The 17,977-nt window shown below is 30.2% G+C and overlaps 2 protein-coding genes across 2 annotated transcripts; both read right to left on the bottom strand.

The window, feature by feature from the left end:
* Positions 1-2,980: 2,980 nt before the first annotated feature.
* On the bottom strand, positions 2,981-6,353 carry LOC125836240 (probable UDP-arabinopyranose mutase 1). The gene is made up of 4 exons (XM_049515400.1): positions 6,022-6,353; positions 4,747-4,997; positions 4,417-4,585; positions 2,981-3,640 (listed from the first exon to the last, which is right to left on the bottom strand). The coding sequence occupies exons 1-4, from the start codon at positions 6,325-6,327 to the stop codon at positions 3,308-3,310; spliced, it is 1,059 nt and encodes a 352-aa protein (XP_049371357.1). The 5' UTR covers positions 6,328-6,353; the 3' UTR covers positions 2,981-3,307.
* A 2,515-nt stretch (positions 6,354-8,868) lies between these two features.
* Positions 8,869-14,347, bottom strand: LOC125836293 (cytochrome P450 85A3). Its single transcript, XM_049515467.1, has 9 exons — positions 14,157-14,347; positions 12,385-12,709; positions 11,267-11,419; positions 10,928-11,176; positions 10,672-10,761; positions 10,493-10,571; positions 9,270-9,376; positions 9,062-9,186; positions 8,869-8,956 (listed from the first exon to the last, which is right to left on the bottom strand). The coding sequence occupies exons 1-9, from the start codon at positions 14,345-14,347 to the stop codon at positions 8,869-8,871; spliced, it is 1,407 nt and encodes a 468-aa protein (XP_049371424.1).
* Positions 14,348-17,977: the final 3,630 nt, after the last annotated feature.

The following is a 17,977-nucleotide window of genomic DNA, read 5'->3' as shown; positions in this document are numbered from 1 at the left end:
TTTATTATAGTAGCTCTAGCTTATATTCTTAAGAAAAGAACAACATCTATATATACACCTATCCATATTATGAGCAACTTTAAGAATTATATGGAGTATATTAAAAAGGGAAGACTAATCCAGGTTAATCATGAAACTCTTGTACATATTGGGTGATTAAAATGTATGCCAAATTGAATTGATTATCACAAAAATTTACTCACACTCGATATTTATGATAAATCAATAAATAATGAATCACTCTTGTCTTTTAAATTTATAATTTTATATGATAAATCAATAAATGATGAATTACGCTTGTCTGTTAAATATATATAATTTTAGCATGTAATCAATAGTTAAATAATATTTTAATCTCATATCAATTCAATGAAGCAGTCAAAACTTTCATACGAGGTCATCTCAAGCAAGTCCGTATCATTATTTAAGACATTCAGGAAAAATAATCGGGTCATTTCACTATTGTATGAGGAATGTACGACCTTTTTAGGGAAATTAAAACTGTTGATGCGCTGGTATAAATATTGTTGTTCAACAATTTAAAATTTTAAACGGTATTCAATTGGTATTTTAAGCATATTGGGAGTTCTAAAGCGCGCTCGAAACTCTTAGAAGTCTAGTTTTCAACTTATGACACTTTATTTTGGATGAAATAATTTAGCACATAAGGGCATCTCCAACCCTAACACTCTATTTTACTCTCCAAATATAGAGTTCTCTATTTTTTCAGACAACCAACTCCAACTCAATTCTCTATTTTACTCTCTAAAAAAGAATCTTCTTCTCTCTCCTCAATATTATATTATTATTTCCATTTCATTTTTATTTTCTTATTTCATAATATAGATCGATCTTTTCTTTCTTTTTTTCTAAATAATCATCCTATATAATTTTCATGTAATATAAAGTTTAATTTTTTGATTTTTTTTATTAATATTAAATTATATTTTATTCTAAATTTCTAAAGAACAACTACGAATAATTGAAAAAAGAAATCAACAAGCACAATCGCAATCACAACCACAACTTCTCTAAATCATACGCAAATTCCTTTTTCGAATATTGTTAAATCTAGAAACGACCTACCGGATTACTAAATTATTGTTGTAATTTTTAAAATTATTATGTTATGTATTGTATTGTATTGTATTGTATTATTATCTTGTATTTAAATTATTATGTTATGTATTTTTAAATTAAAATTTTATTTTATCATTTAAATGTTGTGCATTCTTCATAGTGAAAATTAATAATAACATCAAATTGTATCACAAGTGACGAAAATTTTAAAAAAAGTATTATTAATTCGAGATGAAAGTAATATATATATAAAATAAAATATTTTAAAAAAATGTTATATTACATTTAAAAAGAATTGTGAATACTAGAGATTTAATTAATAACCTTATATGACAAATAATATGCTAATTACAAAATAATAGAAATAATAATATAATATTCAAAAAGTGAAATAGAGAGTATGAATAGTAGTTCTCCAAATTTGAGTTCGGAATCTAAATAAAGCCACAAAAAGATAAAGGTGACCAAAATAAGCCACTATTCTAGTAAGTAACTAAAATAAGCTTAGTGGAAGAAAATTTTCGTTTTATGCAATATTCCAAACGTTTTCCGTTAGTTTCATAACGTGTATATTTTAATATATAATGGAACTATTTTTTACACTTTGTAAAACAGAACTATTTCTTACACTTTGTAAAGTGTAAGTTTTTCTTACACTTTATAAAGTGGAAGAAAATCTTGCATTTCAAGAAAAGTTACTTTCGCAAAATTCAGAATGATGGGTCTCTTTTTAATATATATATATAAATAAATTTATGCATCAAATTTTATATTTCAAAAGTTGAATTTCCGGATCATGCTTTTTGGAGAATTTGAAATTAAATTTCAAATCATAATTCCAAATTGCATATTCAATCATTAATTATAAATCATGACTTCATATCGTATGTCCGAACACAAGCTAGACACCATCAAATCTATGTTTGTACTGATGAAATAGCGTGGTGTAGATTGTTCCTCGCGAGCTAGTGGAACCCAAATGATGTTGTTTGACAGAATATTATTTTTATAATTAGTTTAAATTTACCTTAAGGAAAAATATAAATCTTTCATATTGACTAATTAATCCTTTGATTCTTGGAGTAAAAGATTTTGGACTCTTATAGATTGAGATTCGACATTTCTAATTCTCACTTTACGTTATATACAATGTACAGGTAAAGTAACTTTTCTTAAAGTGTAAGATTTTCTTTCATTTTATAAAGTGTAAGAAAAACTTACACTTTACAAAGTGTAAGAAAAACTTACACTTTATAAAGTGTAAGAAATAGTTTCGTTTTACAAGGTGTAAAAAATAGTTCCGTTATATATTAAAATATACACGTTATGAGACTAATGGAAAACGTTTGGAATATGGCATAAAATGGAATTTTTTTTCTTCCACTAAGCCTATTTTAGTTACTTACTAAAATGGTGGCTTATTTTGGTCACTTTTATCTTTTGGTGGCTTATTTAGGTTCCGAACCCTCCAAATTTGGAGAACTACTATTCAAATCTCTATAATTGAAGAGTAGAGGATAAAATAGAAAGTGGTTGTAGAGGGCATTCTCTATTTTACTCTCCAAATATAGAGAATGGAGAGTAAAATAGAGTAGGGTTGGAGATGGTCTAAGTTTGGTAAAAATTGGGGTTGATTCCATAAATGGTCATTTATCTTCTTTCTTTTTTTGTTGCAACTAAAGTCATTAAACTATTTTTTTTGCGAATATCACTTAACTTTAATTAAGTATTACAAAAATTACTAAAATATTTTTTTTAATGAAAGAGTTACTCAACTTTGTATAAGTATCACTAAAGTTTGTGATCTTGACTATAATTATCACCATATATTATAAAACAGAATAATCTTGACCTCAAAGACACATGGGAAATGCACCATTAGCAAATATAAGTGCAAAACAAGAGTAGAAAACTTACATTATGACTCATTGCATTTTACAAGAACATAATAAAACAGGATTACATCCACTGATATTATCAACATATCAAGTCGAAATATCTCTAAACCTAGACCACAACAATTATAAAACATGACAAAGGATACATATGACAAATCAAATAAGTATTAAACTCAAAAGAAATCTCTTAAATACTACAAAGTACATGGCCAGAAAGGCTTATACCATTATGCTCACGAGAAGACAATTCAAACTGTAGTTGATGTCTATTATTTAATTATAACACGTGATCTAGTTACTAGTTGCTTTTAATAATAAAATTGATAATTTCATTTTGAAGAGGCATTAGCAGAATCTTTATTTGGGGGGTTGAGCATATCCCAAGCTTCAATCCATGTAACCATCGCATCTGCAAGCTTCAGAAAATAAGGGTCAACTTTTCCGAGTTTTTCTTTGACCTGCTTCGACAGTTCCACGTAGCATTTTTGCACAGTTGTACAGTCTTTGGAGAAATTATGTGATTGGAAGAAAGGAATAATTTCTTCTTGCCAGAAAATGCCAAGGTACTCTTTCTTCAAATTCACAAATGGATTGCTAGCCTTGCTGTGATATATGTAGGGTAATCCAGTCTTGATTCCCAATCCCAAGTGATCACAAATTACCTAAAAGTTGTTTAATAAAATCACTAAGAATTTAGCTTTTGCGTTATCATGTCACCTAGTTAAATAACAATTATATAAAACGCTTCATAAAAAAAGTGAAATTAGTAACCTAGAAAACAATCTAGGTTACCTCCTTAGTCCTTACAGCATATCAAAATATATTATTATGTAAATTTGTATATACTAGTAATGTATGTAAATGAAACTTAAATTACTGTACCTTCTAAATAAAAGAATTGAAAAACTAAAATACATTTTCACCACAATATAGCACCCCAACAAAGCCCACAATGGAAAATAATCTTGGATCTTTACATTTTACAAATTTTAACCAGTGTAATATGTGTACAATCAATATGTATATATTATACATGATTATACCCTCAATATATACATATATATATATATATATATATATATATATATATATATATACCAATGATAGCTACATTAACAGTGGCGGAGCTAGGAATTTCACAAAGGGTGTCTAGAAAAGTGGAAACTTTTTATGCACACGCGAGCACTACCTCATTCCAAGGGTCTGAAACCACTAGGCTATAACGACTTGTTGTGTTAAGGGTGTCTAAAATATGTTATTTAATCATTTCGTGTATCATCTTACTTGGATATACAATATTTTTTTTCCGACGAAGAATGTCCAATTGAACACCCTAACAATCATATAGCTACGCCACTGGCTACATACTGTTATGACTAGGCGAGTGATTTAACCGTCGGACTAAATATGTTTAAGATCACAAAAGTAAATAACGAACCTTGCAGCACCAACCAGCCCACATATCATCGTAACGTCCAATGGGCTGTCCATCTCCCATGAGTCCAAAGTACATTGCTGGGCCTATAAGCTCACGGTCAAATGCCAGATTCATACCACACATTGGGAATAGGGTACCCTTTGGGATTGTCAACACCATATCAACGTACCTATTACAATTTTACACAATTAGATTACTTATAAAATAATTACTAATAAATTCATATAATAAACATTAATCGATAATCTAAGAAAAATAGTAGTACAGTCAAATCTCTCTATATTTTTGCGATATAAGTTGAATTGCACTAATAATGTAAAAGAAAAGGACCTGGTATTTCTCTCGAGAGGCTTGACGAGTTGTGTAGGTGCATCATAATCAGGGATGTTGAGCCAGAGACCATGGGAGACCGCGGTTGGGACGCCCTCTCGGAGGCTGAAAGGGTATCCACGCACATAATCAGCACCTTCCCTAAAGGGATCGTAAAGAGTGTTGAAGAAATTGGGAGTAGATGGACACAAAAGGTTCTTTATGTGTTGCTCCAATGCATTGATGTCTTTCCCACTTGGGTCCTTTGCAACCTAAAACAAATTATTTCCAATTTTCCAAAACACAAGCAAGTTGGATTAATATATCTATCTAATCATCATATGAATAGTAGTATTAGTGTTGATTCAAAATAAGTGTATGTATACAATTTTTCTTTTTCATTTGTTAGAATATTTTGAGCTAAAAGTAATAAGTTTAATTGAACTTTCACATAACTCGCGCGGTAAGTGATGTGGAGACAAAGGAAAAGTAATAAGTTTAATTACATAATGCCTTTTATAAGTGACGGAGACATCCTTCTCCAAATGGTGTAATCCGACACTGCTTCGCTCAAAGTATATATCATATAAATGAAACTTATACATTTATATAATTGACATGTAAAATAATGTAAATTAATCATCAATTTGAGCCATGAAGTAAAAACTTAGTAACATCTTCAATTTTTTTCCTAATAAAACTTAATAGACAACTTGTTAGAGTGGGTAAAAGTTTCACATTAGTTGGGGAATGGATTGGTGGTCTCCTTATATGGACTATTGGCAATCCTTCACGCATGAGCTAGCTTTCATGGTTGAGTTAAGCCTAGGTGTCATATCTTTACATGGTATCAGAGCCCAGTTCATCCTCGTTTGAGCTCTCGGTTCACGCTCCAGTCGGGTCTGGGCGTGAAGGAGTGTTAGAGTGGGTAAAAGTTCCACATTTGTTGGGTAATGGACTAGTGGTCTCCTTATATGGACTTGGGCAACCCTTCCCCTCATGAGCTAACTTTTGGGATTGAGTTAGGCCCAAGTGTCATATCTTTACACAACTCGAGTTACGATATACAGGTCGACACAATATGCACAAATCTTATATACATTCTCAAACAAATGGAACTTTGATCTAATTTACAAATACACACTCATATAGTATCATAATCTTTTCTCTAGGTTATAACTAATAATCTCAAATTTCCTCAACAGTTATCTATAATTATCTTTTAGGTGATCTGATAGTGTAAATATAAATTAAACTCACAAAAGATTTACTTCAAAGAGGTGGATAATTACTTACAAAGCAATCATCATCAATGGTGTAAATATACTTCTTCTTGGAAACCATGTAACCAAAGCAACGACAAGCCGAGTCCTTAAAGGAAATACAAGAGGATCTAGGACCCAAGATCTTGTTAATATCATTGCGATTGTAAAGTTCATAATCAAAACCATCAGGGACCTTAATGGTCTTTGAAGGATCACCATCTTGAACAATGATGAGATGGTATTGTTCAAAAAAAGGTCTCCACATTTCCAAAAAATCCAAATTTCTAATTGTTGGTATGACAATATCTAATTCATCTTTCAAAGCAGCAGAAGCCATTATGCTAGCTAATTTTTATTTTTATTTTTCTTGCTTAGAGAAAGAGAGAGAGAGAGAGGAAAGAAATAATATATGAAAGAGATAGAGAAAAAAAGATGTTATATTTATAAGAAGGCTAAAGTGAAGATAGTGGAATGAGCGGAGGAATTGGAGGGAGATGGAAGGGGACTTATTCAAACGAGACAAGTTCGCGATATTTGCGTTGGTGGAAGGTTAGCTAAAAAAAATTGTAACTTTATATCTTTTTACTTAAAAAGTTATATACATATTGTTTAATTATATTGTTTTTTACTATGAGTATTAATATTTTAGGAGTTAATTAACTAGAAAATGAGATAGCTAGTAACAATATTAGAACTTTTAAATTGAAAATTGGGAGATTCTTATTAATATTTCATCCTATATTGGTAATTAGGAACTAATAATTCTTTGTTTTTTTGTCTATTAATTGCGATCATAATTTGATTAAGCTATACATTGCATAATATCTAAACCGTTCTTTAACTATTTGTGGTTGAATTTTCGATTCTATTAATTATAAATGATATTGTTTGATTGAATATAAAATTTAGAATGAAAACTTATGAAACTAAACATACTAAGCCAAAGGCCTTATAACATTCCATGGTTAACTCCTTGCACAAAAAAAATCGATATTAATTAACACAAACAATTTTTAGAAGGATAAAAAATGTGTAATAAAAATGGGAAGTACTACTATAGTCTATATAGTTACGTTGCACCGACATATAATTAAGTCAGAAATTTGGCTCCACATTTGAAGTGCAATCTACGTGAAGTATAAGCAAAGTTTTACTTATATAATATTTAAGTTAGACAACATTTAAATTTTACTGACCAAAGTGCAAAATGTAAATGGTACTTTCCATGATTATTTTTTTTTAAATCCCAAGAGTTTCCATCGTTTTTACTCGTTTGGTATTCAAATTCATAACTTTAGAGTTGAAGGTGAAGAGTATTTATCATCCGAGTAACTCCTATGATTTAAATTGAAAAACATAAATCCTACAATGTATTCTTATATTATATTTGTTGAATACGATTTATTCTTAATTAATCATAAAAATGACCCTTTTTTAACCTACTTAAAAATTAGATTGATACGTAGTTGAAATTGACTCACGAAAATAACAAATATTATAACATGAAATAACAAATAAAGGATTTAAAATTTTGTAAGAATTGAAGGAATTGAGTTATAATTCATCTTTTAACGTGATTCATTTCAATCAAAATAACTCTTAGGCAAGTTTTAATTCAACTCAAAACATTTTGATCCGTCCAAATAGTCCATCAGGTAGAGCTTTTGGCTCGAGATTTGATGTGCAATACGTGATGTTTAAATAACGCTTTAAAACCATGTGATGCGTAAATTAAAGCAAATGGAAAAGAGTATAAAAATAAACAAATTGTGAACTTTTTGCATGCAAATGAGTTGACTGGCAAAACGTTGGAGACTTTTAGTGAAGTTGAAGTTGGTTCATATTTATGGCCACATACAATGATGTTTAAGATTTTGAAGAATTAGAAAATCTTTTTATTTTTTCAAAAAATAACTTTTCTAAAATTTTGAAATTTATTTTTAACCAAACACATTGTATACATTTTGTATATAATCAAATGGCATCAATGGAGACTATGGAGTTCAACTTACAACAAAAATTATCTTTAGTAGCAGTTAATTAACCACAGTAATAATATAATTACAACTAAATATAACATTTTAATGGCATTTAGCACTCTTCGTAATTAAATATTTCTAAAACCTATAGCGATATTGAATTCAATAGCAATTAACTAATATCGATAAAAAATTTCGCATTCTTAATGTGAAAATGAAGATCAAGAAAAGTGAGTCATATATAAGGGTCATTTCAATATTTCCTTTTTGCAATACGAATTGAACCTTGAAATGAAGAAAGTGTTTTTTTTTTCTAGGTGTGAAATTATTGAAGATGAAAATTTCATTAAAATTCTCTTTTTCTAGGAGTAAATAATTGAAGCTTGAATCATAAATATATCCACAAGAATCATTGCGTATAACGACCTAAAAGACAAATTACAATATTTATATACTGAGACGAACCCAAGATTTGAAAACTCCGAATTCACCAATATTAAGCTAAAAAAAGGTTGTAGCTAGGATAGAGAACCTAGGTCACATGGGTGTATATATTAGCGTGTACAAGCAATCCAAAGCACCTTTTTATGATTTTCATGAGTGCACTATTAACTATATTCAGTTTCTATCGATTTCTCAAGATTATATATATATATATATATATTTTCGAAGTTAATGGGCGCACGTGCACCCCACAAAAACAACACAGTACATACAATTTATATGTAGCGCATAATAATGTATAAGGGTGTATTTATAACGTCTATGTAATATATAATAATATTGTATAAAAGTATATAGACACCATATATCAAACATGAGTTTGGTGTATTTCTACGTAATAAAGACATAAAAAGAAGTCTGCAGGGAACACATGAGTTTGGATAATTTGAAAGTTACTAGTAAGTTGAAACCTTAATCCATAGGCCATTTGGTGCTTCAACTCTAGGAAATTTCATCAGTTTATTTCCTCCAACCTCTTCCCATCTGTGCACCATAACATTAATAATAATGTTATAATTCAAACAGGAAATTCAATTCTTTTTTTTTTTATAATATAGTTGTGAAACATGTATATATATTGTATATTACCTGTATCTTGTTACGAAGTAATGGAGAAATGTAGAAATTTCTGCCACACCTAGTTCCTTTCCAGGACAAAGCCTTGTACCTCCTCCAAACATCAAGAAAGAACTTTGGTACTCCAAGTTATTTTCCTACATATCGTAAATGTCCAATATTTATTCAGACGTTAAATGGTGCCACGTAAAATGAGACAAAAAGAGAGAGTATTACTAACCAGCCATCTCCATGGGTTAAAGGTATACGGGTCAGGATAAATTTGTGGATCATAATTAAGCTCTCTTGTATACACATATATCCTCCATCCTTTGGGAATCATGTATCCTGCAAAACGAGGAAGAACATAGTAAATCAAAGGTAATACACTCTCGGCTCAAGTGAAATATATATAGAAAATAATAGAGAAAGAGAAATCATAGATAGTACTATGATAAACGAAGCAAAGAAAATAACATGTAATAATAAAATCGAAGAATACGATAGTAGGAAGTACGAGAATTACTAATAATACTACTGATAAGGGAACCTAAACAATGCTAACATTCTAATACCCTAAACCTCAGCCCCCATATCCTCCTCCTATATTGAGAGTCATGTCCTCGGTAATCAAGTTGTAGGGATGACATGTCCTGTCTAATCACCTCTCTAATTTGATACTTCTTCGATCTACCTCTACCTTTTCTAAAATCCATCATAACCAATAGAGAAAGAGCAACCATAGATAATACTAATAATACTATTGGTAAGAGATTCTCGGCTCAATAAAAATATATACCTAGAAAATAATCGAGAAAGAGCAACCATAGATAGTACTATGATAAACGAAGCAAAGAAAATAACAGGTAATAGTAAAATCAAAGAATATTATAGCGGGAGAATTACTAATAATACTACTGATAAGGGAAACTAAACAACACTAACATTCTAATACCCTAAACCTCAGCCCCAATATCCTCCTCCTTTATCGAGAGTCATGTCCTCGGTAATCAAGTTGTAGGGATTACATGATGTCTTGTCTAATCAAATCTCTTTAGTACTTCTTCAATTCAATCTACCTCTACCTTTTCTATAATCCATCATAACCAACCTCTCGCACCTCCTCAATACTGGGGCATATCTATGCATCTCTTCTCCATCTTGTCCATCATCTCAATCTCACCTCACTCATTTTATTCACCACTTGGGATACTCCCGTCTTGTCTCGAATATATTTGTTCATGATCCTATGTCTATTAGTAAGTCAATACATTCATCTCAACATTTTCATATCCGCTAATTTGTTGGTATGTACAACAAAAAGTCATGAAGTCTTAGTAATTCACCAGAACACTGATACCCATCATTAAAACAATTAACAAGATAACATCACAATGATTTAAATAATCTACCAAAGTAAAAAAATAAAATATCAATAGCATCATTTAAATTTGCATGTATTACCATTTAATTCCATATCTTGTGTGGTTTTCCTAAGAACACCATTTACAATTGTTGCTAACCTGGATGTCTCATATATCACCTGCACCACAAAACAAAGAATAAAAAATAATAAAAATAGAATCAATTTGCTAACATTCATTAATTTCACAAACAATCTTATGAAAAAATGTAACACTTACAGCCCTTGTAAATCTCATAGTCTTATAATCATTGTAATCAATTGGATCCTCCAGACTCAATTTCTTTTCTCTGATTGCCAAATGTTCTTTCTACAAAATTACAACAACATACTCAGTGTAGTCCCACACAGTTAGGTCTGAAAGGGTAGAATATACGCAGACCTTACATTTACCTCAAAGGTAAGGTAGAGAGGTTGCGTCTGATAAAACGATTTAATATTAATCAAGCAATATCTATTAATTATTAAATACTTACTCTAAGTTGTTCAAGAGCTTTTGGATGATCATGAAGATACTTGACAGCCATCATAGAAGTAGTGGAGACAGTTTCAAATCCAGAATACAATATTGTTATAATTTGATCAATTATCTCTTCATCACTTAATTTGTATCTTTTTTTTGCTTCCTCATTCATCATGAAACCAAGCATGTCTTGTTGAATTTCCTTGCTACCTCTTCTATCTTCTATTATTTTCCTCAATAGTTTCACAATGTTTTTCCGCCCCTGGATCAACGCATTCATATTGTAATCAAAATACGGTACATCTATTATATTATCAGTGTATATAAGTTAAATATATGATACGTTATTTACCTGGAATCCGCGATGATAGTTTGTGGTGGGAAAATAAATAGGCAATGAAATAGTCCCAAGTACAAGCTTCAAGAATCCAGCCCTGAATTCTTGAGCTATTGATGAGCTAGATGCAAATCCGCCAATTTGGTCCAATGATGAGAAAAATGCCATCTAAGAGCAATTTGTTAGCACTTTAGAGGTGTTTTCTAATAATATGGTAAGTAAGCAGAAAACATAATCTCAAAAGTATTTATATAAAATGTAGACAAACCGTCTTATTGAGGTGGGGGCAAGGAGGGATTGGGTATTTTGAAAGAGGATGAGGAATAAATATTTGTTACTCTATAAAACTTGTTTTCACTATTTTCACAAGGAAAATCGATTTCTTCATTTCTTAAGAAACTTATCGTCCTAAAAAAATATGTTATAAAAAAATATGACTCCCTACCAAATATTTGAATATTCTGTCATTAATCTCTTTGGATATTCATAAATATATCAAAATATGTTACTCTTCTTGATAATCAAATACTTCAAAAATATCCACAAACAAATCCTTTTATAGGGATCAAGTCCAAATCATTGTAATTCAAGAAATACGCCACTAACGGTCCTTAAATCACAAAGAAATCTTAAGAAAGAAAAAGCAAGGAATCAACAGATATATACCCACATTACTTTTATCAATAAAATCATGTTTCTTCATATTTAATTTAAAAAAAAAAAAAAGACTCCCTACCAAACACACTCTTGCTAGTATTGTCCTACTCATTAATATACTCTAAAAAAAAGTGACTCTCCTTCTCTTATGAGAGATAGGCGCTCTCTCTGCGGCCAATTTCTTCCATGTTTTCCCCAAATTTCATCATTTCTAGCTAGGGCCCTTCAAACTCAGTTTGAACCTATGTTCAAGCCAAATCCATCCCCTATTTTACTAAAGCTAGAATCTTAAGCAACTCAATTTCGATCTTCACTAATCTGAAACAACCCTCTATTCAAGTACCCCTTCTTCTATTCGAGTTTTTTTTTTTTTCCAGTTATAGGGCGGAGAGAGGAAGAATATATAAAACTAAATCATAGTACTAGTGATCAAAAAACAATACTATTATATTAGAGTATTAGATTTGTGAGCTCACCTCTTTGGTCTTTTGTTGAATATCAATGACATTGCAATTATCCCAATTACTCAAATGTGATCTCATGAATTCATCAATTTTGGGAAAAACATGGTCTTTGATCATTGTTGGACTTATTAGAGATAAAAGTGCTCCTCTAATGTGCTTGTGAGCAGCACCATGGACAGCAGCAATATTGCATTTCCCTAAGATGTCTAACATGGACTGTGGGTAGCCTGGGACAAGTCCCTTTGCTTCATTATTCAGAATATATCCATTTAACTCTGCATCCATTGAAACAATAGTAGGGCAACCAAGTATGTGGGATTTGAAGAAATTCCCATACCTATTACAACAAAACAAAACAAAAACATCACTAATTAAGGTAAATCTGGAAAAATAAAAATAAAGTAGTACTTAAGATTTGAACTTGGAACATCAAGATGACCTCGACCACTAAATCAACTTTACATTCAGGAGGTTCAAAATCAATATATAAATTATTATTTCATTATTATTTATATTGAAAATAAAGTTTAGGTTTGTGATAGACTTATCTGTTTTTTTAGTACATCACTATTTGTACCGTATTTAAACTTTATTATGCTATATAATTTATGACGACTTGGAAAAAATTGACTTTAATTGAGACAGATAGTTTGTCACAAATTTAATTATCACAAGCATCTGTAACACGACCATTATTTCATAACAAAAAGTTTATGACATGATAGAGCAAAAGTATGATGTTAAAATCGAAAATTTTAGCTCATGTTTATTAAATTAGCTCATTTAATTCATATTTTAATGAATTGGATCACTTGTATTTTGATATAGTTGGATAAATATGAGTTGAAACTATTGTTATCTTATAAAATATTGATAAACATAGATATTCATATTTTACTACGGCAGTAAACTCAAATATAATATATTTCCATAAGAGGGTTTAAAAATACATATTTTAATCCATTGAAGGTTAAATATATTGAGTCGTTTATTCAGATTAATATTCTCTTAACATTTTTTAAAAAAAACACAACAATTTTTCTTTTGTTGTACTTCTGCTACATCATTACATAGAAGCTATTTTATTTGTTTTACTTTCTCCTAAATCTAATCTGTAGATTTTATTTATTTATTTATTTTTGTAGTAAGATCTTACTGTAATCAAATCAAATATTTTGGTCAATTCACTAACAGTAAATGTGTTTTTTGTTTGTTTATATGATATTGTTTCCATTTATAAGGTTTGACGAATTTTTTTTTTTATATTAATGGACTGTATTTGACCAAATTGAGTGTAAGTCTAATTATTCAGTCAGCACATCATCATTCATAAACATACTTATCCTAATGACAAATCTAGGATAAAAATAAAATTTGTGATGAAATTGCTACAAATTCTTTAATTAGTCACACTTCTTATTTTTCTTGTAGCTAAAGCATCCACAAAAATTCTAGTCTTGATACTAGTGTATAAGATCTTTAGTGACGATTGTAATAGGGATTTTAAAAAAACATATTAAAATCCACAAAAATTAGACGTATAAGGTTTGTCTCGATTCATTCTCTTTTTAGCCTGATTATGATATATGTGTCACTCATCTATTCTATAGCCAAAGCAGGATCCTATCCTTAGCAACATGTGTGTCCTGGCTGTCATTTATGTCTTTATGTATATCTAAGTGGGATCTTTACTCGTGAATTTTATATATATGTTAAACCCCCTTCATACATTTAAAGTAAAATGTAAAAGAATGAAAGAAATGAATATATGTGTATATATATACCTGGCTCTTTGATTTTTCATGAAGTTTGGACCTTGATTTAGAAATTCTCTAGTCTCACCAAAAATTGGCCAACCCATAGTTCCAGGAGGCAAATTTTTCTTGTTGTACACAATGTCAATCCATCTAAATAGAGTAACACTCAACATGCAAAATCCAAAAATCATAACAAAAACAATCAAGAAAAAGGCCATTGATGCTCCTAATAATTAAGAAATTCAAAACCACCTTATAACACACAGGCTAATTAATTGTCTAGACTTTCTTTGATTTCTAACTTTTTAAAGTCATAATAACTTGTTGATCATGTTTTAATTTTATATTGATTCATAATAAATAAATTAGTTTCCATGTTTAGAGAAAGTAAATAAGATTATATTGACTCATAAATAATAAATTAATTTATATGTTTAGAGAAAGTAAAATAATGATAGCTAGATACATTGTATTGTGAATTCTGATTATTCATTTTCCTAAATAAGTCTTCAATCAAATAAGTTTGTAATCATACAAGATTGCAATTTGATAATTTTCCATAACATCTTTGACTTTTCAATAAATAGAATAATACATTAAATTTCATTTTTACATAAAAATTATAATTATAATTAATAATAAATAAATACATTGTATTGTGTATGCTCATTATATAGTCTCCTAAATAAGTTTGCAATTGAATAAGCTTGTAATTAAATTGTATCTGCTCCTTTTTAGTTGCCATAGTCTCCTTTTCTTTTTTAGAGTCAAAAGATAAAACTTTGACTAACATTTTAAGATGTATTTTTTTCATTATAATGATATTCAAAAATTTGCAATTTATAGTACTTTTCGTATAGTTTTGAATATCTAAATTTTCAGTTTAAAATATTAAATTAATGTAATTTAATTTAGCTTTGAAAATTAGTCAAATTTGACTTTCGAAAAGTCCAAATGACATCTAAAAAGAAACCGAGGAAGTATATCAATCTCTATATTATATACTTTTTTCTCTATGTATTGATTTTATAGTTTTTATTTTATAATATGTTATATCAATGTGATGTCATCTCGAGCAAATATTTGAAAGTCTCGATGGAATAGATTTTCATTTTTTTTCTAAACGTGAATTTATTGTTGGATCCATATATCAGACAAAAACTACATGTCATGGGTTTTTGATAGTGAAATTCATCTTCCCAAAACCGTATCAAGGCAAAAAATAGAGATGGTATGTAAATAGCAAAAGTCTAATCAAACGACATAATATACTATAGCCTTTTATAATAATTTTCTGTTAATAATATTATTTTAGTTTCAAAAAATAAAAATAGTAACTTTTCAAAACATATACAACCTCTAACAAATCCAAAAAAAAAAAAAGGAATTTTGTGTTCTCTTTCACACAAATCCTAAACATCGTTGTCCACATCCCACCGGCCACTTTTCCGTCGTCGGCCATTGTTGCTCCGTCGAAAAAACGCCAGAGTTCCACTAAAAAATCAAATGACTCCTCGTGAGTTTTCTTTTGTATATCATGTGTATATCACTGTATCAACAATGTGATGCATAGAATTAATATGAAAAAATTATATGGTTAAGCAAAGTTATACTACTTAATTAGTCATTATAGCTATAGTTTGTTATAATTACCGCTCGCGACTAACATTAACTATTAATTACGTGGGCTGACTTCGAGTTTGTATAATTAGCCACCTTAGTATAATTCGCCACATTTGTATAAAAAAAAAATTTGATCGAACTAACATTTTATTGAAGAAAACCAACTAGTGTGACGCTAGTACAATCTACTTCTCCATCCTCTTATACTATCTAACACTATCTCCCCTTCCATTTTGTAGAATTTTCTATCTATACATACAAATTATCTATCCATTTTCTGTCTTTACATTTGATCCCTTTATGTATTCTGCTCATGAATCTCCCTTTGCTCTCCTCCCTGATCTTTTCCGTTGGTCTGACTACTGCTTTGTTCCACAATGCTCCATTTCTTGCCTGCCAGATATGATATATTAGCTCTGCTATTATTGCTCGGATAAGTGCTCTGTTGATCTTCCCTTTGGCTTTTCGCGCTAGTCTACTCCATAGTCCTTCCAGATTGGTTCTTTGAATGTTCAGTCCCATCCATTCAAGTACCCCCATTACGCATTTCATAGAGTACTCACATTCAAAGAAGAGATGGTCTATGTTTTCTGGTTTGCATTCACACAATAAGCATTCTGTTTCCTGACATATTCCCATCCTTGCTAGTCTATCTCTTGTTAATAGTCTCATGTGCATAGCCAGCCAACATATAAAACTATGTTTAGGCATAATATAATTTGTATAACTGTTTAAAGTTCATATGTTAATGTTTGTATCAATTCGTTATTTCGAGTTTTATCATATTTGTACAATTCCAAACTTTGTATTACTCAATTATACAAAAACACGCGAATTATACAAACGTACCCGCGAATTATATTGTCACTCTCCGAGCCTACACCCCGGACGTGGCTGGCACTCAAGAACCATTGTTGGCCCCAAGCGAACCCTTGGCCTGACTTACTTACTCAGCAGAAGACTTAATTCAACAAAGACAAGTCTATGTAATAAACTGGAATGTTATAATGGAACAATCAACTTGGCCATTAAGGCAAACTCAAGTCTTAACATAAGATAATGACAATGAAAAAACTAAGGAACTAACATCTGACTGTCTATGAAGCCTCTAAAACAACTGAGATAGATGTCAGGACAAACCCCACGATATCTTAATGAACTAATAAAATAACTGAAAGCAATAGAAGGAGTCCTCTGGAATGCAAGGAGGCTCACCAACTGACTCTGGAGTGCTCACTGGATCAACTATGCGCCAGATGCCGATTCTAGTTACATGTGTCTGCATCATAATAAGATGTAGGTCAACTGGCATCAGTACATTGAATGTACGAGTATGTGAGTTGGAATGCTAAACACAACATATGCTTGAAAAGAATTTGAAGAACTTACCTGGCTCGACTCAACTCAACATAATTGAACTCATTTCAATATAAAACAATTTAAAATAAGTGCAATATAAAGAAAAGTTGTTTAAAACATGATGTCAACTCTGTGTGTATGCAAAGATACATATAACTCTGAAATGTATGTAAAAATACCATAAACTGTGTATTTAAGAATACAATTACTTCTGTGGGAGTTTCTCTAACCGACAACCATCACGTAAGAGCTATTGTGATGATACAACGTTTTGTCTCACGCTATCATGGTCGTCCTATACCTTGCCGAGGGTATAGAACCTAAACTACTACATGGATCCACTAGTCTATGCTAAAAAGCGCTAAAGGAATCATCTAAAAAGTTTAACTCTTTTCTACCCATGATGGCTACATGGTTTATAAGGGCTGTGAGTTGTTTGAACTCTCCCCTATATCGGTGCTCAATACTACTCCAAAAAATATAATATTAGCAATTATGTTTAAAACATACTTCTTTCTGTGATTTGAGATTAATGCTCAAAAACTTAGCTCAAAGGCTATCTTGGAAATCAAAGTTTCCTCTCTTGCTTCATTTAGAAAGCGATTACTCTTTTTTGAAAACTAGCCCAAAGGCTCTTTGGAAATCAAGGTTTCCATTCTTGTTTAAATGTGAAAACATTTTAAATCCTTTGGAAATACATAGTCCCCATATACATTTGAAGAAATGAACTTCAAACTTTACTCTTTACTCTTTACTCAACTTGAACTTTAAGTCTTAAGACAAAGTTAAAACATTTAGAAAAGACTTTTGGAAAACTCTAAGAACTTCTCTTGATTTCGATCTTAACTTTCCTTGAATTGGATTAT

The sequence above is a fragment of the Solanum verrucosum genome, unplaced genomic scaffold (assembly GCF_900185275.1).
Source record: "Solanum verrucosum unplaced genomic scaffold, falcon-dt-bn FXZP01000278.1, whole genome shotgun sequence".
Taxonomy (NCBI): Eukaryota; Viridiplantae; Streptophyta; class Magnoliopsida; order Solanales; family Solanaceae; genus Solanum; species Solanum verrucosum.
Note: the sequence above shows the minus strand (reverse complement) of the source record. Positions and strands in the feature narration are given on the sequence as shown.

What these genes read in the sequence shown, in the direction of transcription:
- LOC125836240 (XM_049515400.1), bottom strand. Translation starts at nt 6,327, where the DNA reads ATGGCTTCTGCTGCTTTGAAAGATGAATTAGATATTGTCATACCAACA. An exon ending in CCATTGATGATGATTGCTTT is followed by an intron (nt 4,998 to 6,021) that starts GTAAGTAATTAT and finishes AATTTGTTTTAG; the next exon opens with GTTGCAAAGGACCCAAGTGG. An exon ending in GGGCTGGTTGGTGCTGCAAG is followed by an intron (nt 3,641 to 4,416) that starts GTTCGTTATTTA and finishes AACAACTTTTAG; the next exon opens with GTAATTTGTGATCACTTGGG.
- LOC125836293 (XM_049515467.1), bottom strand. Translation starts at nt 14,347, where the DNA reads ATGGCCTTTTTCTTGATTGTTTTTGTTATGATTTTTGGATTTTGCATG. An exon ending in TTCAACAAAAGACCAAAGAG is followed by an intron (nt 11,420 to 12,384) that starts GTGAGCTCACAA and finishes AATTGCTCTTAG; the next exon opens with ATGGCATTTTTCTCATCATT. An exon ending in ACTATCATCGCGGATTCCAG is followed by an intron (nt 11,177 to 11,266) that starts GTAAATAACGTA and finishes GCGTTGATCCAG; the next exon opens with GGGCGGAAAAACATTGTGAA.